We start from the raw sequence: 27,462 nt of genomic DNA, 5'->3' as shown, positions 1-27,462 counted from the left end.
CGACTGTGGGACAAATGGGAATTTGTAAAAAGCTTTGAACCTGAAACGAGAGATTGACGCTGTTATGACTGACCATCATGTGCAGGATCATAAACACCATTTCAGAGTCACCAGCCTGTGATTCCAGGAATCCGTCACACAGAGAAAAGAAAAGAAACAAAAACTTTGTGTGTGATGCTGGTACCTGGTGAGTCGCCTCCACATGTGCTCACAGGGCTCTTTTTCCCCCCTCAGCTATCTCTTTGAACGGCCACAATGGTGGAAATTCCAGAAAGAACATAAATGTTCAACATGACACCCAAACACACATGTAAAACACACAGACTAACTCAGTTTGTTCAGGGAATCGATTTCTGTTTGGAGCGAGCAGTGAGACTATTCAACAGGAAGCTTCCACAAGAGCTCCAATTAGGGAGATAGCTCGCACTGATTCTTTTTAAATCAAATTTATACCAGGACAACAACAAATAAGCCGTTTTTACGGATGCTGGAACGATAACAACATGTTTTTCTTGCTGTTTATTCCTTATTTTGTTAAAGGAAAATGTTAAAGTGCAGCGATTCTTCATCAAACTATTTTTAAAGATTTAGCCAACGTAAACCTGATGTTATAAAACAGATATCACTCACTGATAATTGTGGATGTTATCTTATCTGCAGCGTCTCACACACACACACACACACACACACACAGAGTGAATTTCAGCCAGTGCTAACATGGCTGATGATAAACCGATGCTTCCCTTCTCAATAAGAAAGACTGACTTCTCTTTACTTCTCTCTTTATCACTTCTTCTGACCAAAAATAGTCTCTCTGCCTGAAATCCTGACCTAATTAGTCAGACTGATCTTAGTCATCCTCCCATGGTGACGGATTTACTTAAAAAAAAAAGGGAAAAAAAGAAAAAAGCTTTACCAGGTCATCACTGAACTGATCTGGACCCTATAAATAATAAAAGGAATCAGCTGAGAGTCGACTCAGTCATCTGATGCAGTCAAACGCTTTATTGTGGGAAAGACTGGGAACTGGATGCAGTGCAGACGGGACGTGACGGTACTGTGGTGGCCTCTGTGTGTGTGTGTGTGTGTGTGTGTGTGTGTGTGTGTGTGTGTGTGTGTGTGTGTGTGTGTGTGTGTGTGTGTGTGTGAGTGAGAGTTTTAGAGCGAGAGAGGGGGGAGGCCAATGTCAGCTCTATCACATGAAAGTCAAGACAGGTCAGAAATGATGCAGCAGATAAACTCACCACGGAAACACAGCACTGGCAGGTATTTTAAGTCAGTATCGACCCGATCTATTCCCGATTTATCGATGTGTGAACTAATCAGTTATTAATAGATTTATTTATATCTGTCAGAAAAGTCAAAGATCATTTCTCTCCACCTTTTCACAACATTTAAAGACACCTGCGCCGCTTCAGACACCAGTGTGTGCGTCAAAATCTGCCCAAAAAAATCAGTAAGATGCGAATTTGGTCACTCCACTCCAATTATAAGTCATCAGGGTCCTCACGGCGCACGGGGAAAATTAAGAGCAGGATATGAAGTGGAATTTGACCAGATTAACTGAGGCGTGTCGGGCCTGAGGTTACATTCAGGCATTTCAGTAGGAGGGTTGTGCTGCAATCACTGTAAGCCTTAACAGTGAATGCATCCAGATTAATGATCTAGAAGATTCAGTCAAAAATCACTGAATGCTGCAACAAAATGAAGTACCTCAACAGCACATCCACAGTGCGTTTGCTGCTGAGCTCATACAAGCTCACCTAACTTGATTGCAGAGTATTAATAAACCCACCCATCTGTGATGCTTAGTCAGAAATGACACAGATGGCACGGACAGGAAACGCTGTGTCTTAACAACAACACCCTACGCTCTGACAAAGAAAAAAAAAAAGGCTACATATGTTTTAACCAGGTGTTTGTTCTTCATGACGCCGACTGATCTATCGGCACAGCAAGAGAGCGAAAACATTTTCCTCGAAATCAAAAGAGGGGAGCAGCGCAGAAGATTAAGCCCCACGTTGTCTTCTTCTACATGTAAATAAAAAGGTATGCTTGATTAACATATCAGTGCGCTCTGAATGTGTGTCAGCATGGGAACCCGTTCCCTGCTTCCTCTGGTACTTTGATTTGTCCGTCATGCGATGGCTCCGACTGAAAGTGGCCACCTATGCCGCAGCGCTGGAATGCAGTTACCATACAAAACAGGATTATTCAGCTTATTTCAGCTCCATTTGTTATTTTCAGTGGGAAAAGACAACAATGTTTTCACCGCTGGCAGCTGCTGTGGTAACACAATCTCAGAGTATCGCACAGCCATGTGTGAATCAGCCAGTCAGCGACAGGGTTTGCCACTGTGTCAGCTGTGAGGTGAAACATTTCTCTGGACTTATTACTAACAACGGGCCGAGATCAGGCCTGCTGACCCGAGTTATCACTGCTTATTAATGTTTAATAGGGTAAAAAACTGCACACAGTGATATATTGCTTAGGAGAAAAAAGCAATTTATGCAACATCTGACCACATTTTCTCTAAGAAAACAAGCAAAACATGACCTACATCCATAAAGCACATGCTTTCTGGCTATATTTGTTTCATAATACAACCATATGCCCATACTCTCCCTCTCTCTCTCTCTCTCTTACCAGCAATGCATTCAAATCTGTGGGTGTATTTCACAAACAGAAGTCATGGTGGATTTCTGTTCCATTCATTCCTCCCGTTGCCTTGAGTTAGCCATTACTATAATGTTAACGACACAAAAATTTACTCAGCGGCTGAATGAAAGAGAAAAATCACACTGTGCGGGATTTAAAAAAAAAAAAAAAAATGCTAATGGAAAATGACAGAAAAAGAACATCATGTCCCTGAAAGCAACTTTCTCTGGTGCAGAAACACACTGAAGAGGAGAACTTTCCTTTCCCTCTAAAGTGTTATTTCACAGTTGGATACTTCAAGTTAACGTGGAGATTTCTGCACTGCTTATAAAGGAGATTCAGTAAGGAGCGGGGCAGCTTTTACAACCAGTGAACGCTATAATACATGGGTCCGTTTATGTGCTGATGTGTGACATGTTAAAGTTTTGGTACTGGGTGTAGCTCAGAGAGTCGCTGTATGACAACAAAAGCGAAAAGATGACTCAGACGCTCACAGAGAAGCACGTGGATGGTGCTGCAGATTCTACAGACAGGCAGCAGAGACGCTGCATCACCATCCATCGCACCAGGCATCGCATGAACTCGCTCACCTGCTCACACCCAAGCCTCTCCACGCACAGATGTTTCACAAAGCCCACATCTGGTCCAGCTGTGATCTCCTGTACGGATTACTGACATTTATTTTATGATTTCTTCTTTTTTATTATAGTGCGGCAGCTTTTATCTGCAGCCTGAAGCAGAGGATGAGCAGGAGAGAGGTGAGCGCGTGCGCTAAAGGTCAACAGCGCCGAATTTTATGTCTTTGATACATTAGCACTTTAGCCAACGCAGTTAGAAGGCAAAACATTTACGAGGGAAGGAAAAACTCTCTGACCTTTCTCAGCTGCTGATTATTTATTGATGGTAAATGGTGCCACTGACCACTTAAAGAACTTTTACACTACTTAGACATGCAGAGCGGAGGAGCCGAGGATCAGTCACCAGACTGGAGGACAACCTGCTGAACCTCCTGAGCTATTGTTGCAACAATCGCAGTCTGAAAGACTTGTAAGAATCATGAGCATAGATGAAACACTCTGAAGGCTGATTGATTTTTAAAATCAATAAATCAAGTCATCATTTTAAGTAAACTAAAAGCAGGAGCGCTGGTTTAGCTCACTGGGTAGAGCGGGTGAGCCACATGGATAAAGCTAATGCAGAGCCCTGGGCTTGAATGCACCCCGAGGCTATTTGCAGCACGTCTTTCCTGTCCTATTGCAGTAAGAGTTAAAAAAATCTCCTAATATATATATTGCAGAGAAAACAAAGATATTGTATGTAATGCCAGTATTTTCTTACATCCACGGGATTATCAGATCCCACAATTCCCATAATCCAACTTGATTTCCCTCAGCTTCCAGCCTGGTTTTCTTCCTAAAACCATAGCTATCCTCCCCATGTGTGCAGTTCAGTTCTCCTAAAATGCTGAATAGATTTTTAACAATCAGTTCAAAGATAACTGCATTCTCAGCTGTTGTAATGTCAAAAAAAAACATCATTACCACACTGAACGTATTTTGAGTAGCAGGTTTCAGTCATCCTTACAACGATTCCCCTCAGGACGAAGGAGTTACACACTCCAACCCCTTCTCCACCTTCTTAAGTCATCTGTCACCACACAGCTGTGTGTCACAGACGCCCTCAAGCAGCTGAGTAATGGAAACGCCCACTTCAGGATGCCTTAAGTTGCAAAGATGTCTGTGACGAGATGTAATCACACGCATGCGGGAAAAAAAGGGTGCGAGATAGCTCACCAACGAGCAAAGACTGGAGGCAGGAGGCAGAGAAGACAAGTGCAGCTGAGAGATTCATCACCCTGGTAGCCCAGAAACGCTGACAGCTCGTGCACGACCTTCTATCAGTAACTATGAAGAAAACTGTCAGGACTGCTGGCACCGGATGTGCCACCAATCTGTTAGCCTCATGTTGTCATGCTGTCAAAACAAAGACCCAGACATGAAAAGATCACGACACACACACAGACGTGAACCAACAGAGTGTCATCCAGCTGCTGGACTGCTGCAGAGGAAGCACATCAAACACCAAAACAGACAGATTATCAGCTTAGGACGCTAAAACGCTTATGACAATCATAACGCTGCTACTACCAACTGCTGCGGCCAGAGGGGTGGGTGTGTGTGTGTGTGTGTGTGTGTGTGTGTGTGTGTGTGTGTGTGTGTGTGTGTGTGTGTGTGTGTGCCAGTGTGCCTGATATCATGGATCTCCCATGACGTCTCGTGCAGAGCATGCAGCATGTGGTGCACACCTCACAGAACAGTAACGCAGCAGATGTGGGGGAGGATTAATGGGGAACACCTCAGACAGACACACGCCAAGCTGATCTGCTCAGAAACAACAGGAGGAGGGGGTGAGGATGGGTTCAAACACCCTACCATAAATTCCTCATCTGCATCTACGCAGGAGGGCACAGAAAGGACAGGGGGGCAAATAGATGTGGTGGAGGAGGGTGGAGAAAGTGCCAGAGAAAGGAGGGATGGAGGGAAACTGATAGAAAAACACAATAATATAGATGGAAAACCCAAAGGGATGCCGAGCAAGCACTCAGCCTGATTGATGCCCCCCCAGATACACACACACACACACACACACACACACACACACACACACACACACACACACACACACACACACACACACACACACACACACACACACAGAGCTGGACACTTATTAGGTCCATTAGCGGCACATAATTGTTCCGGTTTTCCATTTTTCATACATCACCACTTCTTACTCGTGCGGTCAGGAGAAAAACAAAAACAAAAACATACAAAGAAAAGTACACACAAGTCTGTGTGTTTGTGTGTGTTGTGACTTTAATGGGATATAACACGTTGGCGCTTCTGCACTGTTATCCACAGTCATTGTGTTTAAGCTGCACTGTTCTCAACACTGGCCTAAAAAGCTCTGATGTGTCTTTAGGCAGCTCAGTCCTCTGTAGCGATTCTATAGGCTAATCTTATTGTAGCTCCGCTCATTAATAAGCCAGCACTGGTTTCAGTGTCTCTCTTAGAGGGACGAGTGAAGCAGAATGAAAGAAAAGACAAACGCTGCTGTGACACTGTGACTGAAAATGGTCTCTGTGCTGATGAACCTGAGCGAGCAACTTGCTTGTTTGTTTGCTTTGTGCGTCTATGTCACGTCACGTGACGGCAACATCTAAACACAAGAGGAGGGAGGGGGGCGTGTGGCTGCTCTGCGCTGACACAGGAGTGGCGAGTCCGGTGACCTGGCTGTTTAGTCTTTGCCGAAACCACAGCATTGCAAACAAGAGCAGAACCTAAAGTAAAAAATCGATCTCACCAGGCTAGTATCAATCTGATACCGATACCGACTTGGTATCAATACAATCGATATTTGGATCGATCCGCCCAACACTACCGAGCACTAGTACCATCAAAACCTTAAGGACACCCATCCTTTTATATGACAGAAGAAAGAAAAAGTATAGCAGGTCCATTTTAAGGTGAAAGTACAATCCCACCTTGTGGTACATGAAATTCTTCTAAACAAGCTCCGCCTTCCTAGAAAGCCCAGGATGGACACCCATCAAAGCTGTCAGGGAGTGACCCAGACGTCAGTGACATTTTAGGCATTATTACCTCACGATGTTTGATCTGGCAGGACGTCCAGCTGAGGCTGGTGAGTATTTAAGTTCTGCAAAATAAATAATTAGTCAAAAATGAAATTGTAAATATAAACGTAAAGCGATACGACATCAATAACTGAGCGACTTTTCAAAAAAAAAAAAAGTCTATCTGCTAATCGTGGTGTAACCACCATCAAAGTGACCTCCAGTAGTGACTCTTCCTCTCCAACTTAAAGTTCCTCTCTTATCTCATCTGACCCCGTCCCCCCACCTTCCCTGAGGATACCATCACCCTCCACCACTCCTCATTCCTTCCAGCTGATCCCTTCCCTCTGCCTCAGTCAACCCTCCACTCCCTCCACATACCACTTAACCCCAGTGTAACAGCTTATGACCCATCTTCTTGACACCAGAGTTCCCAGCTAACATGAAAAACCTCCCACACACCCCCTCTGAGGAGGCAGTGATTGTAGGGCCAGGCATGTTGGAACAGCCTAATAAGACTATCATCCTGAGATAACCTCTGACTTACAGCTGGCAGCTTTATCTCACTCCACATCCTAAATGGAGGTTTATCTCAGTTAGCTCAGCATGTGATGAAGCTCTTTACACAAACAGACATTTCTGCTAAACTTTGGAAAGTTACAAAGAGACTCTGTTACTAAAATAACACTAGACTGGATGTGCTCTGAAAACAACTGTCATCTACAGTATATCAGTGATCAGAATGACCCATTTTCTCCACAGGGAGCATTCAAGTTTCATCAAAGGACCGGAAAAAAAAAAAATCTGCCTCTTGCAAGTCACGGTTTGTATCACAGCAGCTTCCCAGACGCAGGTTAAAAATGGAAGTCAGGATGAACTCAGCAGGAGTTTTGAGACTTTATTCTTCAAGTCATCCTCAATATCAAACTTCTTCAGAGCATTCGGAGCGTCAAAAGACTCCAATTGGATTCATTTCCTTCCACTGGGACTTGGAGAGCTTTAACTTTCTGCAGCCTACGGTCCTTAAGAAATAACTATCAGCTGTGAAAACTTCAAGGAGGCACTCCTGTTGTAAGAATGCAAGGCCTTCGTTTCCCCCAAAAAAACCACATATATGTGCACAGATGGAAAAACATATGTAGGTGCATGCAGTGAATACAAGCACCCACCCACCCACACACACGCACACGTGCACACGCACACACACACGCGCACACACACAGTAGCAAGCAATATTCCTGAGAAGTACAAGTGGGTGTACTTAGGAAGAAAAAGGTCAAGTGCGCCATGTGTGAGACGCTGATAGACTTAAAAGCACTAAAATACTGTGTTCACAATGGACTACCAGGTCATGCTTATCCTGTTTTGGCATTTGCATAACCTTCATAATGCGCTTCTGTTGAAGTATCTACATGAGGCGGTCAGTGAGGTCACACCATGGTAGAAAAATCAGCATAGTGACCAATACGTTGATTTAAAGAAGATTTGCTTTTAGCCCTGAAGTATGAAAGTGATCCCAGAGCTGAAATAGAAGCCAATGAACAAGTGCCGAAACGTGTAGTTCCTTAAATGACCACTTGAATGATCACTTTTGTTAATAACTGTACAGGGGTGACTATTTTTTACTGCATAAAGCTTAAAGTTTGGCATTATCCAGAACGTGGATGCTTAGGGTAGCCTGTGTTTGCTGTTGTCTCAGTGAAACTAACTTCTTATTTTAGATCACAGTAAGTAACACGCAGACGTTGTTAGCCCAGCTAGCTAGTCGTTGCTGATAACTTGCCAGGTTTAGCCTCTCATTCACTTGCAGACACTCATAAAAACAAACAAACAAACAAACAAACAAACAAACCAATACAAGTTTGAGTCGTCCAAATTTTCAAATTTGAAGCTTCAAAACAGTATTTCTAAACAAATGGGTGATGTCATGTTAGTTACATCATCTATATACAGTCTATGTAGTAAACTAGCTCTCTCTTTTGGTTTTGAAATACAACCTATTATCAGATTTATTGGTTTTTATGACTAATATTTCTTTAATATCTTCATAACGATACAAAAAAACCATCACAAAGAAATATTCTCTGTAGCACTACAAACAAAACTTCAAAACCTTATTTGAATGGTTTGATAAGTTGACAAGATAATTACAGTTTACTAAAATTAACAGCAATTAAATTAAAAACTTTGCCAAGAGTTTGGGCTTGGTTTCGATTTTTGAAATGGTGTTAGAGGGCTGCTGCTCAATAAAAAATAATGTTGATGATCGACACTAACTTGAGATGGTTAGATTTTTTTCCAAGCAACAATGCCAAACTTTCTTTGGAAACGGCTTCAAAACCATAAACATACTTCCTTGTTTTATCTGATAGTGAACTGAATATCTTTGGGTTTTGAACTTCTGGTCAGATTTAAAGAAGAGTGACATCTAATAAATCTCTGGGCTCTGTGAAACTGGCAGCTGTCCCACTTAGTTGACACCAACGCTGCAGTGTTGTGTTTTGGTAGTTGAGGGGAAAACCCAACAAAATGACAGAGCCTCTGAATTTCCTCCAAACCACACAGTCATAATTCCTTTAATGAGGCTTTTGGAGAGAAAGAGAAGGAAATGAGTGCATGTGGGTGTGCTTGCCCCTGCATGTGTGAGACTCAGAAAGTGAAAGCTGGAGAGAGAGAGGGGGGAGAAAAAGGAGGGACGGTTGAGGCAGCAGATGCGAGGAATGAAAAGCTGGTTGTGGTAAAGTGGAGAGAAGGTGAGGGGGGGGAGCATGTGTGAGAGTCTGGGAACAGACGCTGGTCCTGCATCCCCGCAGCCCATCTCAGCTTGGCACAAACACCCTACCCCTCGTCTCCAGCCCCCTTCAAACAGCTTAACCACGGCCCAAACAGCCTGGCAGCGAAGCAAAGCACTTCCACTTAACCATATCAAAGTCAGCCTGGCGCTGCACTGAAAGAGCATTTAGCCCTGAAAAAAAAAAAGAAAGCCCTATTCCTCAGAAACGGCATGAGCAGCCAGGATGGACGTCTGCGTGGTTTTATAGGCAGCCGATTTTCATGTTGTTTTGTTGTTATTTATATCTGTGCTGGAGATGGCTTTGAACTGAAGACTTCTGATTGCCTGAAGAACCTTTTGATCAACTTGGAGGACACGCAGCTGAAGAGATAACGTCAGCTCAGTTGGAAAGCCTTTAAACAGGGCTAGATTTTTAAAATTCGAGGAAATTCATGCATCCCTCTGGGTTAGAGGGCCCAGGAAGCAGCAATTTGGCAGGTAGAAACCTGCTAACTACTGGCAATGTCTTCTGACAGAACAGTCAGGGCTCACTTCACAGACAGTTCCTCCTCAGCGCTGCTGCTGCTCCGTTTATCTGCTCTGGTTCAGCTGGAAGATCCACCGTGGGTGGTTTCAGTGGACAATGGATGCCCTTTGACCCTGCCTCATCCCCAACAAACCCGGAGATGCATTTGTAAAAATCACTGGCCTGATTCTCGCATTTCACTTGCACTGAGTCCCAACACGTGTGGATGCTGCGATAATACAATTTTAAACCTAGTTTGCATGCTTCCAGTCAACACTGATCACAGCGGATCATCTGTCAGAAGAACAGAGTGACACATGACACAAAGAGCCGCACACGCACATGTTCGAGGCTAAAAAATACTCTCCGTTTTACAGTGTCGGAGTTCAATTTCCTGAAGTTGTTTATTTTCAGAAAAGCGTGAAGCCCCCAAAACAAATTATTATTCTACAAGTTTAATTATGTGATCTAAGAGATTTATGTAAGGGGTTGAAAATGAAATTATTATAGGCTTCCGTACGTTTATCCTCCACTAAGCTCCATCCTCCGTGAAATCAATTCACGCGTCGCCTTGATCCACTAACCCAGTGCCCCGGGGAATCAGCCTTCCTCCACAGTGGGGAAAGAGGAGTTCCCCTGAATGAGCGCACCACACCAAACCACGAGCCTATTTTGTTCCCGGTTTAACCCTTTGTGAAGTAGCACCGAACAATGCTTCAACCCACCTCTGGAAAAACTTCACGACAGCGGCTCCTCAGCGGCGTCTCCGACCGTCTACCTGCGCCTCTCCATCCATGCGTAAGAAAAAAATATATATAAAAAACACAAAAGTGATTTCTCGCTTTCTGCGCGGAGGGTTTTAGCACCGATTCAGTGACAGTTCAGAAAATCTCATTCCCAGAGAGACGGACCAGCTGCCCGGATGAGTGATGGATGATCGTCGCTTTATTTTTCACCCCCCCACCTCGACGAACAGTCGTCGCGGCTCCGTCCAGAGCAAACACTGAGCCCACTCACACATTCCAGTTTGTGTTTGCAGCGCTCCTCCTGAACAGCGGCGGCCAATCAGAGTCGGAGGATGTCACGGGGAGGGCGGGGTCGATCTTCTCTGTACCCTAACCACGGCTGAAGAATGACCCCCAACTCCATCGTGTGGCGGTGGGGGTGCTCGTACGTGCATTCATTTACGCGTCTCTCCCTTTGTCTCCATCTCCAAAAATGAACGAGCTGTATTATCGTGAGTTTCAAAGACTGAATACTTCTGTTATTTAATATCTCACCTTGATAACCCTGCAAAAGGTGGCCAATATCAGCTGAAATCATATTATTGCATAATTTTGCAGACTTCTTTTGGTGCTTTTTATTGGCTATAATCTACAAGCTAATACTCATACAGACATCAGACAGGGTTACTGCACTGTACGCGCATTGGTTGATGTCTCAGCATGCTGTGAAGCTGCCCTGTTTTATCTGCTGTGTACAGTGTAGATAATAAAAACTTGGCACAGATAACAAGCGGAGACTGAGAGCCAATAGGAAACATTTTTCCCTCTCTGAGGAATTATTTGGAGTTACTCTCTTTTATTTTGATCTATAAATAGTCCAAATGGCAATTTGTTATTTCTATATATAAATATGTGTAATAAATATGTGCCAAGCTAGTGATGTGCAATTAAAAGGAAAGACCTTAATAAAAATATTGTATTGGTAAAGGTTTATCAGCTACAGGATATGATCTGCACTTCATAAACCATTCACCAATAGGGATGCGTTCATGCACACTCACATTAGAGAGAATATAGAACAATGTATTGAGTTAGATTATGAATTATCTCCATGTGCGCTCTGGACAGCAGTGGGATCATGTTTAGGAAGCTTTCATAGCTTTAAGGAATTAAAATAATTTCATGCCTCATTCTGCAACATTTCACCAGTGCCTCGCTGTTTCATTTCTCTTATTGTCAGGTTGTACGACTGATTATATAATTACCCGTGAATGTACATCTTAGCACCAACAGATTATTCCAAATTACCTCGTCAGCCTGTTTGCCTCAATAGGGGTTTGCTGGGAGATCTTTTCCTTGGAAAGCAAGCTGCAAACTAACCGAATTACATGCGAGGGAACCATGAAGAAGACAAACGCTTCCATCTTTAGAAGCTACAAACAGCATGAAGCGCAGGTGCTGCTATTTGAGGCCGAGGGAAAATACATTTCTGTGGCACGACTTATGAAGAGCGACTCGTCGTGAAGTGCTCCTGCCAACATAATTGCCCTCCATAAGTGGATACATTGTTCCGCTGAGTCCATACAAATCCAATTCAGCTCACCCTTCCAAGAAGCAAAGGGAGCAGAAAATGGCTTGTCCCTTTTAATCCATCAGCTTGGTTTTTAGTAGAGAGAGGGACTTTTAAAACGACTCACCAATATGATTAATCTTAGAGGGTGGGTTCATGAGGTTTTCACGCAGGTTGGAAATTGGTCAGTTTCTTTAATTTTGTGTTAAATTATTGTCTTTTCTTAAAAAAAGGCCAAAGGTGCTCTTTAGGGTGAAAAGCTGTGATCAGATATAAGTGGCACAAGGTCTAAAAGAATCAAGAAGAGGCTACAGAGATGCATAAGGTGGTTAAACATTGTTAGAAACACCTTTAAAACACATCTTTCCGTCTTCAGGACTGCTGATCGGCCAGCTGTACAGTGCATTGGAGGGAAAGCTGGGTTTGCTGTCCTTTAATCCTTTCCTGGATAAGTGTGCAATAAAGTGTAACACATGCCCAAATCAATCTTTATGAGCAGAATTTTAAACTGAACGGATCGCTGATTTCAACAGCGTCCTGCAGTAGTTACAGCAGGAAGGGGAACCCTTTCACTTGTGACCACAGACTGCTCAGCTGTGATTCACCGAGTGTATTAGTTCCTTGTTAAAACATCGATAAAAAGGCAGAGAAATCCACAGAACTCATAATCTGACAGAAGTAGGCTAGCTTAGTCATAAATCAAAGCCTGTTGAGCCATCGACCTTACGGACAGCTTTTGTGGAGCGTGATTTCGACATGACACGAATGTAACTTAGCTTTAGGGAAACAGAAGAAATGAGATGACTGTGAATCTGTAAAGTGAGCTGACAAAGTGACTCAAATCGTCAAAGTCATTCTTGATTTAATTTCTACTTGATGGGAAATGCATACGCCGGCCATTAGGCTGCATAACGATGATGACAGATACAGACAGAGAGGAGGGATGAATGAAAGACGGATAAAGGTTTAGAGGAACGACTTGGAGGAAATGTCCTTATTGTATTTCTTGCTAAAAGTCAGATGATGATTTAAAGTGTTTATGTCTGAAGGGAAGCCATAAAGCCACCATTTGGCTTAACGACATAATGCTAACTTTCTGAATTGTTTTTATCACCCTAAGGCATCTCTTCCTCATTAGCAGCTCCATATGTTCTGCTGTCAGCGAACTTTCCCCACCTGAGCCTGCCAGATAAATGCAGCCACTCACCTCAAACACGATCATTACTCAGCCTTCGTCTTTCACACTAACTGTGGCTGAGCGGTTCATCCCTATTTTTTAATCATCTTTTCAGCAAGTACATTTTTATTTGCTCTTACTTTGTGTTGTGCATTTTGCTGTTAAATCTCAGGTCCAGTAGAGCCAGAGAGTTGGTTTCCATGAGCTCCTCGATTAGCACTAACACACACACACTCTCTCTCTTCCTCTCAGCTGTTGGACAGCCCAGCCTGTAATTATGGCTGTCATCAACAGCCCCTGACCAGCAGCTATATTTACCTCCGTGTACATGCACACCACAAAGAGAACAACATATAGACCAGGCAGACCAGTTACATACAAACAAAACCACACATCTAGCAATATGTTTTTTAAAAAAAGCCTGCATACCTAAACTAAGGCTAAAGATTTCCTCCACATGCGCGAATTGAGTTACACAATCAAGGAAAATCTGGATCTGAATCAGTTTTTGTCCAATATATTATCCTATATTGCTAATGAATCAACTTGCTCTAAAAAGTTTGTCCCTTCTAAGTTCTGCCAAGCAAAACACCTCAGGTAAAATGCTCGTGCGCACCTGTCCAGAACTTAATGAGTCATCTTGCTAACAAACAGGCAGACAAGCAAACAAATGAGCTGGAACAGTTACATAACGCCCTCAATCAAGGTTTAAAAAAAGAAGTGCTTTTTCCTTTCTCCTTCCTTCTCTGGTGTGCTCCAGCTCTGTCAGTCCCTCCCTGATTTAAACTGCACTTAAAACATACTTGTTCCACACTTGTTATGGTGGCTGCCAGCGTCTCCTGACTTCTTTGACTTTAAAACCTTGTTTCCGTGTGGGTATAGCTGCCAAGCATACGTGGGTGCATACCCTGTTCACATAAACCTACACACCCTTTCATATACACAAACTATGAATGGAAGAACGTCCACTGACCTCCCAGCAGCACAGCTCCTTTCCTTCCATACCAACCGCCGCCGCTGCTGCTGTTCACCACCTTCAGTCTCCTGCTCGGCCTGTAGCGCAGCATTGAAACTCTTGTCTCTCTCTGTAGCTCAGATTCTACTTCACTCAAACTTTTTTATTTTGCATTTTACTCTTTTCTTGATCCTTTTCCCATATTCCCTCATCTCTGCTTAACGGCGTCTGACTGCTAAAGCCACGATGATTTCAAAAGACCACATGACTGAAGGGCCAGGAGGTCAAGGCTAAAGGATGTACAGGCACAGCTGATGATGATGTGTGTGTGACTGAAAGGCTGAGTGCCGCCTATGCTCAGATTACTTGCCTCGTTTAGGTCGAATCATTGTTGAATTTTTCTCCTCTGAATCCAACACCCATTACGACATCAGCAGCTCTACTTTCATTAAAACCACGCTTTATTATTTGCTATTTATTTATGTGCTCTAAATATGCAGCTGCTTTTACTGCTGCCCAAACAATGCACAGATTTAATAGGTAACCACGAGTGTAACTCACAACATTAATGAAGCTTCTGCTCTTTGCAAGTTATATAAAAGGGAAACTCAAGCTTTGCGTTGTGAAATATGTTTCAGTCTTTGTTTCAAATCCATTTCTCAGTACATCAAACATGTTCTGTGGCTAGTTTTCAGTTCCGGTTGATTGGAACAATCAGCAACACTCATAAACCTCAGAATTGGTTCAGTTTACTGCACAAAAAACCCCTCTGTGTATAGACTATCATTAGGGTATTGACACACTGGATGCTGGCATGCATGTGAATGAGAGAATTATCTCTGGTCTGAATCTCGGTGGAAATCCAAGTGGACAAAGGCACCAAAACGAGGTGCTGCAACCTGTTCCTGTGCAGTTCTTGTGCACAGCTCTGCGCTGCCAGAGTAGTGCACGTCTTTCTGGATCTGTTCTACTGTACGACATGCTGGGGATATGCTCGGCCAAGGGTGGCTTGGCGACTGGTTGCATCCCATCAGAGGGACCCATACCTCATTTTCAATGTCTTCTACACACACATAAATATATCATAAAATCTATTTAAAACACAATCTTGTTCTTTATTTTTAACAAGTATTATCACTACTGTGAATAAAGTTTATTTAAAGCTGCTATAAGTTTGTACAAAGCTGCCTATTATTCAGTACGTCTCTCTGAGTCAGACGTACTGTACAGAGGTGAATCAATTACAGGCCGTGTACTGCATGGCTCCATGGCTCCTGTCTGCTTTGGTCTGTAATGACAGCTTGGCTGTTGCAGGTAGACTCCTGCCCCCCCTGGGGCTTGGAGGCATCCCATGCATGTGTGTGTCAACAATATCATCCAACTCACAGTCAGAGTAACCTGACAAGGCGTGGATGTGTGTTATAGAGCATGTTTCTGACTCTGTATAGATTTAAAAAGCTCCACAAATGAAAAGGAATTCAGCAGCGAGGCTTCTTACTGGTTTTAGCAGACACTACCACATAACCATCTTTAGAAATGGTTAAGAAATGTGACTGACTGGTTTTAAAACATGTCTGTAAGTGGTGAATTCATTTCATTAAAATACATTTTGAACTGTTTTAGTTTGGAATTTGTTATTTATAGTGAAATGTTGCCGTGGAATGATACCACTTCAGTTAACATTGTCGCCTAACAGCAAGAAGTTTCTAGTTTCAGACCTCCTTGTCCTCTGGAGCCTTTTTGGATGATTGCAGGTGCTTCCTGCAGCTGCGTGGGTTTTCTGCAGGTGCTCCTGATCCCCCCCCCCCACCTCCACAGTCCAGCCAATGTTCATGTTAGGTCAGCTAGTGAGTCTAAATGGGCCTTAGGTGTGGATGTGAGCTTGTACTACTTCTTCCTGATGGGTGGCATACCTGGAAAGAGAACTCTGCAAGATCCAGGTAACTTTCTCAGGATTTATGCTTGTGCTTAAACCCTCACTGGTGGCTTGTCCATTTAAATTACATGCACTCTGACTCAGTGCCAAATAAGAGGCGCTAATCTGCTCTGTGAAGAGCCATGGGTGGCCTGCTACGCTCCATGCTCTAAACAGAGTTACCTCACTGTGAGAGTAGTTCCAAACCACTAAGTGTAAACCTCGCACGCCCAGTGCTGACCACAGCACACACTGCCATGGTAACCGCATGAGAACTGTAAACCGAAAGGTGAAACTGCCGCCTTTCATATAAACCACGTGCAAATATCAGTGAGCAACAAAAGGGCTGAGATATGTCTGCAGAGAGAGAAAGATTTCTGCTCTTCCATCATCTGGCTTACTGAATGTTGCACCATCAAACGTCCCCTTTGTTTTTGTTGCTCTTTTAATTTTTCTCTCGCCTCTCATTCAGTGAGAGCTGCAGAAAATAATAATAGTAATAATAGTTGTAGGCTTCTGGCTAAAGTAGGTCAGTGAAGCCAACTGTCAGAAGCAGGAAGAGGGGAGATGTAGAGCGGAGCAGTAATATGCCAGCTACACTAGGTCCCCTCAGGTCAGAGCTTTCCCCAACACAGAGCGGCCGCTGACGCATGAACTGCAGGACTGTCACGTTAGTCTGTTAGCGTGTTGCATCCCCGTGGACAGAGACGACATCTGTGGCCACACACTGGAGGTTTTGTGTGTGGGTGGACTGCCAGTGTGTGAATTTTCAAGGCAGTTTTCAAACAGGAATGGCTCAGTGCATGTGTGTGTCTGACGGCGGGGCGAGTTAGTTCACATCAGTCTCGAGCTCAGCCCGCTCCCCCTGTCGTACTCGCTCTGATAACAGATATGCATTTCCATTGATAGCATCCCTGACAAACCAGTTTGTGATTGGCAGTCATGGGAGGGGTGAGTGTCTCTTTATGTCCCATAAAAGTTCAGCTCAAGCTGACAGACAGCAACAAACATTGGCCAAATTACTGCCTGGTCTGACCACCGTGCTGCCCGACTGAACTCTCTGTTTTCGCTGTGGGGAAAGCTCTTCATCTAAGTCTGATATAATCATGGTGTGAATTTCAATTGCAGCTTACACACTTTAACAGTGAAGTGAGTCACAGGTATGAGGGTTTTCATTATTAAGACAGTATTGTCTGCTAAACCCCAGTGCCACAGATTCTGATGCTATAAAGAAGAGTAAAAGGGAAGCAAAAACAAATATAATTTTAGTGCCAGACGATATAAGCAACAATCATACCAAATACTGAGATTCCTTGTGTAATTTCTCCAGAAATACTGCCTTAAACAAGCTCTGGCAAGACAAGCTTTAGCCCAGATATCAGATTTTGCACTACACGATTATGGTGCTGTGATAAAATGATAATATTGTGTGTAAACATTTTGAAAAAAGTGCTTTAAGTCAAAATCATTCTCAACTTCCACGGTAGTGGTGACTTTAACTAGCATAACAAAATAGTAAATGCCAAAGCCATAACGTAAGAGCGCCAACAACAACCATAGAGGAAATCCGAACATCCGAAAAGACTGGACCTAAAAAATATGTATTATTGTCTTACATAAGGCAAATGATAAAAATCTATCTAAACAGGCCTGAACAAATGTTACTTACATATCAAGTGTTCAGTTTGTACAGCTAAACCAGAGCGCTAAGCTGCAGTGGTTCACTCAGACCTGCCACAAGCAGGGCAAAGGAGGGCATTTAAAGAGAGCAGCTAATGTTAGCTCCAAAACCACCTTTCATGATGGAACATGAGTGTTTCCTGACCAGTTGGTTTGTGGTTGCTAAGGGTTGATGCTAATCGCTAGAAAAATGATTGGTAAAACTCCAGGAATGAGATGAGTCTCATAGGAGCACGCACTTGGTGACAGTGGGAAGGAAAAAACTCCCTTTGAAAAGGATGCTCAGGGAGATGCAGCCATCTGTTTTGCATTTAAATTTCTGCCCCAGTCTGATACTCAGTTTGAATTTCAGCAGCTCCTCTTGAACATGCCTATATGCCTAAATGCACTCAGCTGCCACTATGTGATTGGCTGATTAGACATTTGCATTACCAAGCAGTTGAGCAGGTGGACGTCTTTTAGTGGCAGGTGAGTGTAAATAACAAGACGTAAAATACACTCGACTACAGTGTTTGTGTCTCATCGGGAGTGATTTCTGCCAAGTCATAAATCACTTATTAGCGCGTAATTTTCTTTTAATAAGTTCTGACAAACAAAGTCATTAACTGAGTCAGGTTTGACTGCACAGCTGTTTTTCACATCTAAAATGGGCTTAAAGGATTTCCAATGCAACAAAGAGTTCAGACTCTAAGTGCAGCGCACTATACTGTATGTTGCAGAAGTTTTCGGTCTTGTTCTCTGCAGTCTCGTTCTCTCTCATCGCACAAGCACTTCAGTCTCACCTGGAACCACTCAGTATTTTATCGGCATCTTATTCTTTCTACAAAGTGGGGTAGATCATAAAAACACTTGATGCACTAGTACTGGTTTAAATGACGTAAAATTTGCTAACAATCTAAAACTGAAGTTAGCTTTAGTCACTGCGCTATCATGGCTCGATATCCTCTTTGCTCCCCACTCATTGGTCGTGATCCACTGTCATCGGGCACAATGTCAGCGGGGAAGGATTTGGTTTCCTTTGCTGCACAAGGCAAGTACAGACAAGAGGCTAAGAGGGGAAAAATGGATTTATGAAATCCGACCAGGCTTCTAGTCTTACAGCCTTCTCCTGGAGCTCTGTATGTTATGCTAATGGCTCGTGTTAAGTGCGCGCGCTCGTGTTGTGGGGGTGCATCACTCATCTCACCCTCAGGGCAAAGAGATAAAAGCTTGTACCGTGGAAGCGAGATAGATTTCATGTCATCAGAATGATAACATAATAAGAGCTCATCAGTACTCATATGTGAAGCTGTGATTTGATTATGACTTTGTGAAATGAAATTAAGCATGTGGCTGTGTGGTAATATATAAACCTCTGACTCTCATATTGTTGCTTAACCGCATTACAATGAGGTGCATTCAGCTAATGCTGCATAAAACACACAACCCTCAACTTTTACAGTGGATAAAATTGTTTTCACCTCAGTCGAGCTGTCTTTTCACAGTGTCCTTATTACCAAAGAAATGCAGCTCTTCCACTGCTGCCTCCTTTTGCAGGAGAAATTCCTGTACAATGGAAATGAGTCCCCAATTCTGGGGCTTGAGACATTGTTCCTTTAATTGTGCCTGCGTGTCGAGTCATGCTCCTGTTTATTTGTTCATCCTTAAAATCTCAGGTGTTGATTAGCTGCAAACCTTAAAGAAAAGCCCCCCTGGCAAAGGCTTAAAAGAGTGGAGGCTTAAACACTACATCAAAGGCGTAAACGCTTTCGGGGGTAGTGCCGCTTCACGCTATCGCTCAAAGCTCCACCTGCCTTTCAAATTCTGCAGAATCCACTGTGCTTCGGGCAGCTTTCAAAAACTGCACTGCATTAAAACAAACAAACAAACAATAGCTGGTGAGGTCAGCAATTAGTGGTTTTGTCATGTAATTAGCAGTCTGCAGTCAGGGTAGGGATGAATCCTGTTGTGCAAGAAGCAGGAACAATGCAAAAACATTCCTGCACGAGAGCAAGAACTTTTTCACAGATTTAGATATTTTGAAGGACTTAATTCCTTTGTGGTTCTCTAAACTTTAACTCAAGGTGCTCTGAGGCCTCCCTGATACCGACAACCCTCCTCACTTGTGACTGAAAGCCTCTCTTCATGTTTTTCTGAGCTGACCCAGTTAGTCAAACACTGGTTTATTTAAATACCAAACACCAACACATTACTCCATCCATGGCGCCATCGATCCAGCTCCCAACTGTATTTTTACTGTCCTGCTATGCCTGCTCCCGTTTGAGACGTGCCGCTCTGTTCTACTTTGTTTTTGCGCACAGCCACAGAAGTAGACCAATAATCACTCTCTGGACTTCACATGACAGGAAAAGAAGGAGTTAAAGAGTTTATTCTGGTCTCAAAGAAGCTACTGTTCACTTTTACTGATGCAATCTAATTTTCTGTTTTTCAGAGAGGCTTCAAAAAGGGAGATTGCGCATGTGTGTGTGAATGTGTGTGTGTGTGTGTGTGTGTGTGTGGTGGGGTATAGAAAAAGGTGATAAGGGTGTAAAGTGGACCCACTGTTTCTTAGCCTCTGTGTAAAACCACTTAAGATGTTTCACTGTAGTTTCTTTGAGCTTTAAGCAGAAATGTTCAGGTCCGGTGGGAGTTCATGCAGAGGTGATTATGCATGGACTCATGAGCATGACTCTGTTTGAATCATTATACATAAATACGCATGTGTGATAGCTGTTCATGCAGTAGCTGCTTTCTTTAAATGGGCGATTGAGAAATTTCTCTCTACTAATACTGCGACACATTAAACAGAAGTGAAAAAACGCCTCTAATACTCCTAATGTTGATTTTTGTGATTGCACATTTCAGCCACTGTATCACAAATAAACACAAGGGGGTAACACATAAAATAAGTGGCAATGATAATATATGTGAAGTTAGTCCAAAGGTTTAATCTCACTGTAAACATCTGCCAAGAGACCTGCACATGACACCAAAAAGGAAATACAAAAACAAAAGACACATTTTCTCACGTGTTCCGATTCAGACGCACAGAATTTAGTTTTGCATACTTTATGTAGCATCTTTCACAGACAGCTATCACAAAGTGATTTACAGAAGACAAACATTCATGAATACAGTGGGTATAATCTGGTCAACATGTGCTGATCTGCACACTGTGAGCACACTTATCATGTCCCTACAAAGCAGCTGCTTTTTGGCAGAGTACTTTGAAACACATTGTTCCTGTGAGCAAAGCTAACCGAGGCTTTTTGTTAATTCATACGACCTGAACTGGAGTCACAGAGTGTGTGTGAGTGGGGAGGAGAGGCAGGAAAAGGAGGAGAGAGAGTGTGTGCGTGTGTGTCGCTGTGTATCTGCTATGTTCAGGCACTCTGACATTTCTGCTGCCAGGCTAAAAGTAGCACTCCTTTAGTCATAATTCAGCTCAGCACAGAGGCAGAAACGTCTGTGAAGCGCAGAGCTAACAAAACTTCACATACACTCCCTTTTTTATAACGGCAATTCTGAGTTCAGTGCCACATTGGGGTATTGTTATAGCTGTTGTAGCGAGGGCTGTGATGTCTGTTACTTCCTTCATCTGGCTTTTATCTGTGCGTTTAAGACACCACACCATGCTTTTCATTAGACTCTACAAAGCGATGACAGTGATGAGTTTCATGCTTGTAATTCTCAGCTATTTCTAAATGAATGGACACTTATTTTTAGACAGAAACAGAATGAAAGCAGGCTTCATATCTGGAGCCAAGAAAGAAGAATTTTGCCAGTGTTTTGTCAGATTTCTTCTTCGAATCTTATTTCCTGCATTGTGGTTAGGATTAAGGTTTAACGTTACAGGAGGAAAAAGGTCTTTCTCATGCTTTGAGAAATGTAACTCCTACTTTCCCCCTGAATTCGCCGTTTGACCCCTTGTGGTGTCGAGGGCCGTTACAAGCCTGCAGAACCATGTCACACACTTTACGCTGAGCGCATTCAACACAATGCTGATGTGTGCATAGGAAAGATGTGAAAGATATGCAAATGGTTCACTAACTGTGATTTGACTGAGAAGGGAAATAGGACAATTGTAATAAATTTGCATTTGGCACCAATAAAAATGAAACACACACACACACACACACAAAACAACAGAATAAGCCCATCGCTAATCCAAAGAGCTAATTAGAACAGAAAATATTAGTGATCCGTATTGTGCAACCTTCCTCTGAGTCTATGAATAAACACACTCATGCCTGCTGGCCAAGCGGCACATGAATCCGTGTGCTGTGATTGGCTGCTTTGTTGCACAGAGTCATGTGTACCTCCTGGCAGCGCTGTTCAAAGGGAACGTCACATTACCATCGGTGAGTATCAGTCAGAAGTGGGTCAGTGGAGGCATTTACATACGTCGCACACCAAATGACGAAATAACTCGGAATATCCTCCTCTGCCCCGTCCACTCGCCATCTGACAAGCTGCAGCAGAGCCTTTTTAAGCCTGCGCGGACCCTAAAGATAAATGTATTAATGTATCAAAGGGCTGGTGTTAGTGTGTGTAATCCAATCAGTTAGTGTGTAATTTAACTGCTAAGAAAAGCCAGTGTAAACACAAAACATGGGAGAGCACTTGTAAAGCTCTGATGTGAGGCGTTTGCCTCTGTGAATGAGAGTAATCGACCATTTTGCCACTGATGCAGGGATGTGCTTATCAAAACGAGGAAGGGAAACAGTTTCATTGGAATTAAAGGGACAGTTTTTGGGAAGTATGTGTTTTGTTTTCTTGCCAGGATCTAGATTTGAAGAAACACCATCGTCTGATGAGCTTATCTTAGCGTAAAGACTGTCAAAAGTACACTGTTTTTTTCCCCGCTGTCGGTGCAGATAATGTTGCAGAGCCACTTCTGCCTTGGCCAGCCTGCATTGCAACAGGTTTGAGAACCTGATGTTACGTAGCAGAAGTTGCATTCATGGCCAACAAAATCTGCAGGTTCTGCATCATTTAAATTTTTGCAGTAGCCGCTTCCCATAACCGCTGATATCACTGGTTCCTGCTCTGGACCCAGCCTTTTTGTGATGGAAATGATAAATGGACTTGTTCTTATAGTGCTTTTCATACTCTATTTGAGCACTCGAAACACTTTCTTCCTGCACGCCTCAATCCGTCACATTCACACAAGCCATTTTTTCCCCGCCTAAGTGCTTTCAACCTAAAACTCACACAGTCAAGCTTTGATGGATGAATCGGAGCAGAGTGTAGAATCTTGCCCGTGGTTACGTCTGTGTTCAGACTACAGGATGTGAAGGTCGGTGTTTCCTCCCATTTAGTGGACCACGCACTCCATCTCCTGAGCTACAGGGCCTGAAAACTAGTTCAGGATTCTGCACCAGAACCATCACAGCATTTGTGGGAATGAAGCATATGTTTTTAAAAAACTAAAAAAAAATTTCATGCGAAAAACAGAAAAATAGCTTTTTGCAAAATACCGAGCTGTTCCTTCAAATAGACGCGGGCACATTAAAGACAAAGAGTGTCATGAGATGCACATGAAACTCGGAGCTAAACTATAAAGCATCAATATCTGGTATTGTGTCGTCTCAGTCCTGATACTGGAGATTACTTTTCCAACAGTTACTACCCGAGCTGACACGTTTCTCACCTTCTCATGAATAATCATCAGTAAAGTTCTGCTGCACTTCTGTTGCTCATCACTCTTCCAGCATCCAGCTCACCTCAGGTTATGATTACACTTGTTTTAAAATAGCAAACATCCCCACCCCACCCAAAAACAAACAAGAGATTTTCTTGTGGAGAATAATGCTTGTTAAAAACATCTGCTTGTTATACAAGAACGCCCCCGCACGCTGCAGAGGGCACTGCTCCTCTCGGCTTTCTAAAAAGGGTAAAAGTTTGAAATCGATTAAAAAAAAAACTGCACAGAGCGAGTGTGATGAAGGGAAACTCGAGACACAGCTGAAGCATTCATTACACTGACCGTGATTTTTTTTATTTCACTGAGACAAATCTATTTATCTCGAGGTTACTCATTTTCCATCTCTATGTTTAGGAGAGGCTACTCAACCGTGCCGTTGACAACTCCACCTACACAGCTGGGGAGAGCCCTCTGGGGCGCCCTTCAACCATCATTTTTACCCTTTCTTTAACCCTGATCGTAACCACAACTCACAAACCAACCAGTCTGACCTTGCCGCAGCGCTGGGGCAGCTGTCTCGGCCCTGCAGCCCACCTGTCAAACCCACGCCCGCTTTAAAACACTTCACATTTGACTCTTGGCAATCCTACCGTCCTCGTAGAAGACGTCCTCCGCTTCTTCGCGCATCATCTCATCCAGGTCGTCCTCTGCAATGTCGGTCACGGCCATCACTATTCCTCCTCTTCTTTCTCTTCTTCTCTCCCTCTTGTCTTCCTTCAGCCTCAGAGAGAGAGAGCGACTGGGCTGTAAAAATTGAATCGACGGCCTCTTCGCTACAGGCGACAGTCCGATCGCCGGCAGGCTCCTCGCACAAGCAGGAGGGGACAGGGACTGAGCTGAGCTTCAGCTCTCCACACGAGAACGAGTGCGTAAGTGCCAGGTGAAGTGTGTGTGTGTGGGTGAGAGCGAGGACTCCCAGCGACCTTCACCAAGTTTCAGCAACAGTGCTGATTTCATAACATCCTGTGCAAGGCTGAAGTGAGAGCGTGCCGGTTGGAGAGCACTTGTATGAGTAACTGTGCGCATGTGTGCGAGCGTACAGCATGGGGAGGATCAGTAGTGTGTACATGTGTTTCTTCATGTGTGCGTGTGTGTCCATATGCACATTATGGCTCTCCACAATGAGTCAGCTCAAGCGCCTGGTGATTTAACCAGAATAATTAGATTCTTTATTTTAAGCCAGCAAGGACATGCAAAGAGGGTGTGAAAACACACCCTGTGTGTGTGTGTGTTTGTGTTTGACATGGTGTGTGAGACATGAAGCTGGCTCTGCTTGTCATTCCTTCACAGCTCACTAGGAATCATGGGACCACACTGATCGCTCCCTCTATTTTTTTTTTCTTTTTTGTGGCCCGCTGTGAGGAGGCCTTGGCAGAGCCAGTAAAGTCTGTTGTCATCTGCTGTTGCTGAAAGCCTCCACAGAGCTGCTCATGCAGCAAATAAGCACACTCACCTGCTCTGAAAGAGACAGATTTAGATTCAGACAGAGTGGGAGAACCTCTCGCAGAATAGTAGTTTTTACATTTCAGTCTTTTGCTCAAGACTACACTGAGTCACACACTTGAAATCTGTGTTTAGGAAGCGCAAACAGAGATTTCTGGCCTTTACAAATATGCTTTAAAACAGCGTAAAGCCTCCGGATTCTTTCATTCTCAGCGTTAAAGTATTCAGTCAACTTTTAGTACAGTTAACAATTGTTTAGTACAAGATTTCTCTTTAGAAGCAATGCTTGACTTGAGTGATGCATCTAAAAAGTGAGCAATTTATCTTTGGACTGGATATTAATTCTGGTCTCTGTCATCTGTTCCATATAATCATGCATTTATAGACAGGGTGTTCGCGCGTGTGAGTAAAGAGATGTCGCCTCCAGCTCTTTGTCCTTTATAAATGAATATTTTTTTCATTTCACCTGAATACACGACAATCTGATAAATCTTGCTGACTGCCAAGGTTTTAATGTCTTTCTATAAGAAAACAGAAACAAATGTAATGCTCATTGTAAATTAGAGTCTACAGTGTTTAATTGGTTAGAAACATTATAATACAAAAAAACAATTAAAAACAAATAGCAAAAACAGCAGATGAGAAATACAGTAGAAATATAAGATAAATGCTTATGGTGACCATCAACCAACTTCTGGCATAAGCAGAAGAAATCACTAAAAGCCCAAAACCCCAAAATGAGCATCTGACCTCAACTGGACATCCTCAGTCTGCAGGTATCAGTATATAATACCTTTAAGTAATTAAGAATGCAAGAGACAAATCATTTAAAGAGATTAACAAAGCTTCATGTACAGGAATTTAAATAGATATAAATTACTCACAAGTGTATTTATTTTGAATTTATCAGAATTTCAGGAGCTGGACCAGACCCCACTACCCTACTGGTCATACATATATAATCACTCGCCCCACACACCCGTTTATTCTCATTCCCTACTTTAACTGCAGTTGTCACCTTCTCTCAAAGGTATCAAGCTCAGGAGCTGCTGTGGATCCTCAGTGAGGTTTTCTCCAAACCAGATTGGTGCTTTACTCTCACTAATGTTTGTCACCTGCATTTGGCGTTTGAGTCCTTGTTACTGAATAGTTTTTATGCCATGTGCCTGGAGGAATTAAGGTAAATAAGTCTTTAAAACTGTAAGAAATCTTGTCAGGTAGTCTAATGTTTAGCAGCTTGACCTAAATAGAAATAAAGGGGGTTAAACAGCACAGGCTGGCACTGAACTCATGTGTTGTGCTGTTTTAGAGAAAAACAAAAGCATGTAGAACGGCTTGGATATATTTTTGGAGTCCTGTCATGTTGTGTTGCATAATGACAAACTCTCTAGCGCACTTTATAAGTCTGAAGTAGTTTTCCAGCTTTTTAAAAAGCTTTGGTCCATCCCCAGGAGGCCCTTTACCAGCCTCTTTCAAGCATTTCATGTCCACTCCTAAATTACTGCTAACATGCAGCGCTTTGTGTCTTTTTGACCTTTAATTTATTCTTAGATGGAAACGGTTTGTTTTTTTAAAAGCAGGCAGACAGAACTTTCTTCCTCTTTCTCACTCTGTGCCTACATCTGCCAGAAAGCAGTTTCTCTGACTCACCCCATTTAGACAAACCAATTTCAAACCAAAATAGAAAGTAGGCCTCTAGTCAGTTCATTATCACTTTTCCTTCAGACTTCCTCTCCCCAGCCGCTGGCTCCCTTCAAGGCCAAAGCTTGAGGGAATAAACTCATTTTCACTGGGGCAAGCCCAGACAATCCGGACACATCGCAAAAGGACGCGCAAAGAATGCTGAGACCAAAGAGTTGTTTTAAGAACGTCTTTGGGTTGAGAGAAAGGCTCACTTTATGAGAGTATTTCCTGTTTGTGTGAGGTCGATAAGAGGAACAGAATGTGTCTTCGGTCGTGTTTGTTAGAGATGTGTTCAAATCTTATCTGCCAATCTGAAGCAACACAGAATCTGTGAAGATGGCTAAAACTGGCCGCTGCAACTCAAAACCCAAAGATGAAGTCATTCAAAAAAAGAAACAAAGAAATCTGGCCCCAAATTCTGATTTTAACCAATTCAATTACATTAAATTTTCCATGTAATTGTATTAAGTAAATACAATGTAAATTAAATGTCAAATGAATTTTACGTAGTATACATTCAGTTCATACCAAGCATGTTTTCCTTTACAATTAATTATTTGAATAAATAAGCCTTTGATTTGATATATTTTAGTTGTATTTTACTCAGAATTATTGCTTTATATTTATTGAGGGTCCACGTTTCCATGCAGAGCAGTCAGCTGCTTCCATAGGAATTAAGACGTAAGGAAGCATCCAGGTTGAGCACCAGTAAATATCAGCACCTCTTTAAAAGTGGATGTTTTCATAGTTTGTAGGTCTGCAACATTCAGGTGCCACAGTCTTCCCTGCAAATTCACCCAAGGTCAGAGTGTGCAATGCTCAGAGAAACGGCAAACAAATAAAATGATCAGTAAAAATTTTAAGTAACTGTATGTTGATGAAAACTGTGCATGAGAGCAATCTGAAAGGCTTCTTCTTCTGAATGCTGTCTTGTAATCACGCAGCCCTGCAAAGATCTTTCTCTTTGATTAACACGACAAGAACCACACTGTCTCCCTGCAAGTTAAACTCGAGTGTCGGACTAAGTGACGGATCAT

General features: G+C 42.9%; 1 protein-coding gene across 6 annotated transcripts in view; it reads right to left on the bottom strand.

The window, feature by feature from the left end:
* The window catches only part of ripor2 (RHO family interacting cell polarization regulator 2), a 67,706-nt gene that overhangs the window by 35,276 nt on the left and 4,968 nt on the right, over window positions 1-27,462 (bottom strand). For 2 of the 6 annotated variants that reach the window (XM_040020152.1, XM_040020158.1), the window contains exon 1: window positions 14,037-23,883. The exons of 2 other annotated variants lie outside the window; for them this stretch is intronic. In XM_040020152.1, the coding sequence (XP_039876086.1) occupies window positions 14,037-14,130 (94 nt within the window). In that variant the 5' untranslated portion in view covers window positions 14,131-23,883. 2 more of the 6 variants (XM_040020153.1, XM_040020156.1) reach the window with 2 other exon arrangements.

The sequence above is a fragment of the Simochromis diagramma genome, unplaced genomic scaffold (assembly GCF_900408965.1).
Source record: "Simochromis diagramma unplaced genomic scaffold, fSimDia1.1 OVJJ01000753.1, whole genome shotgun sequence".
Taxonomy (NCBI): Eukaryota; Metazoa; Chordata; class Actinopteri; order Cichliformes; family Cichlidae; genus Simochromis; species Simochromis diagramma.
The sequence above is the reverse complement of the archived record's forward strand: the minus strand, read 5'-3'. Positions and strand labels throughout refer to the sequence as shown.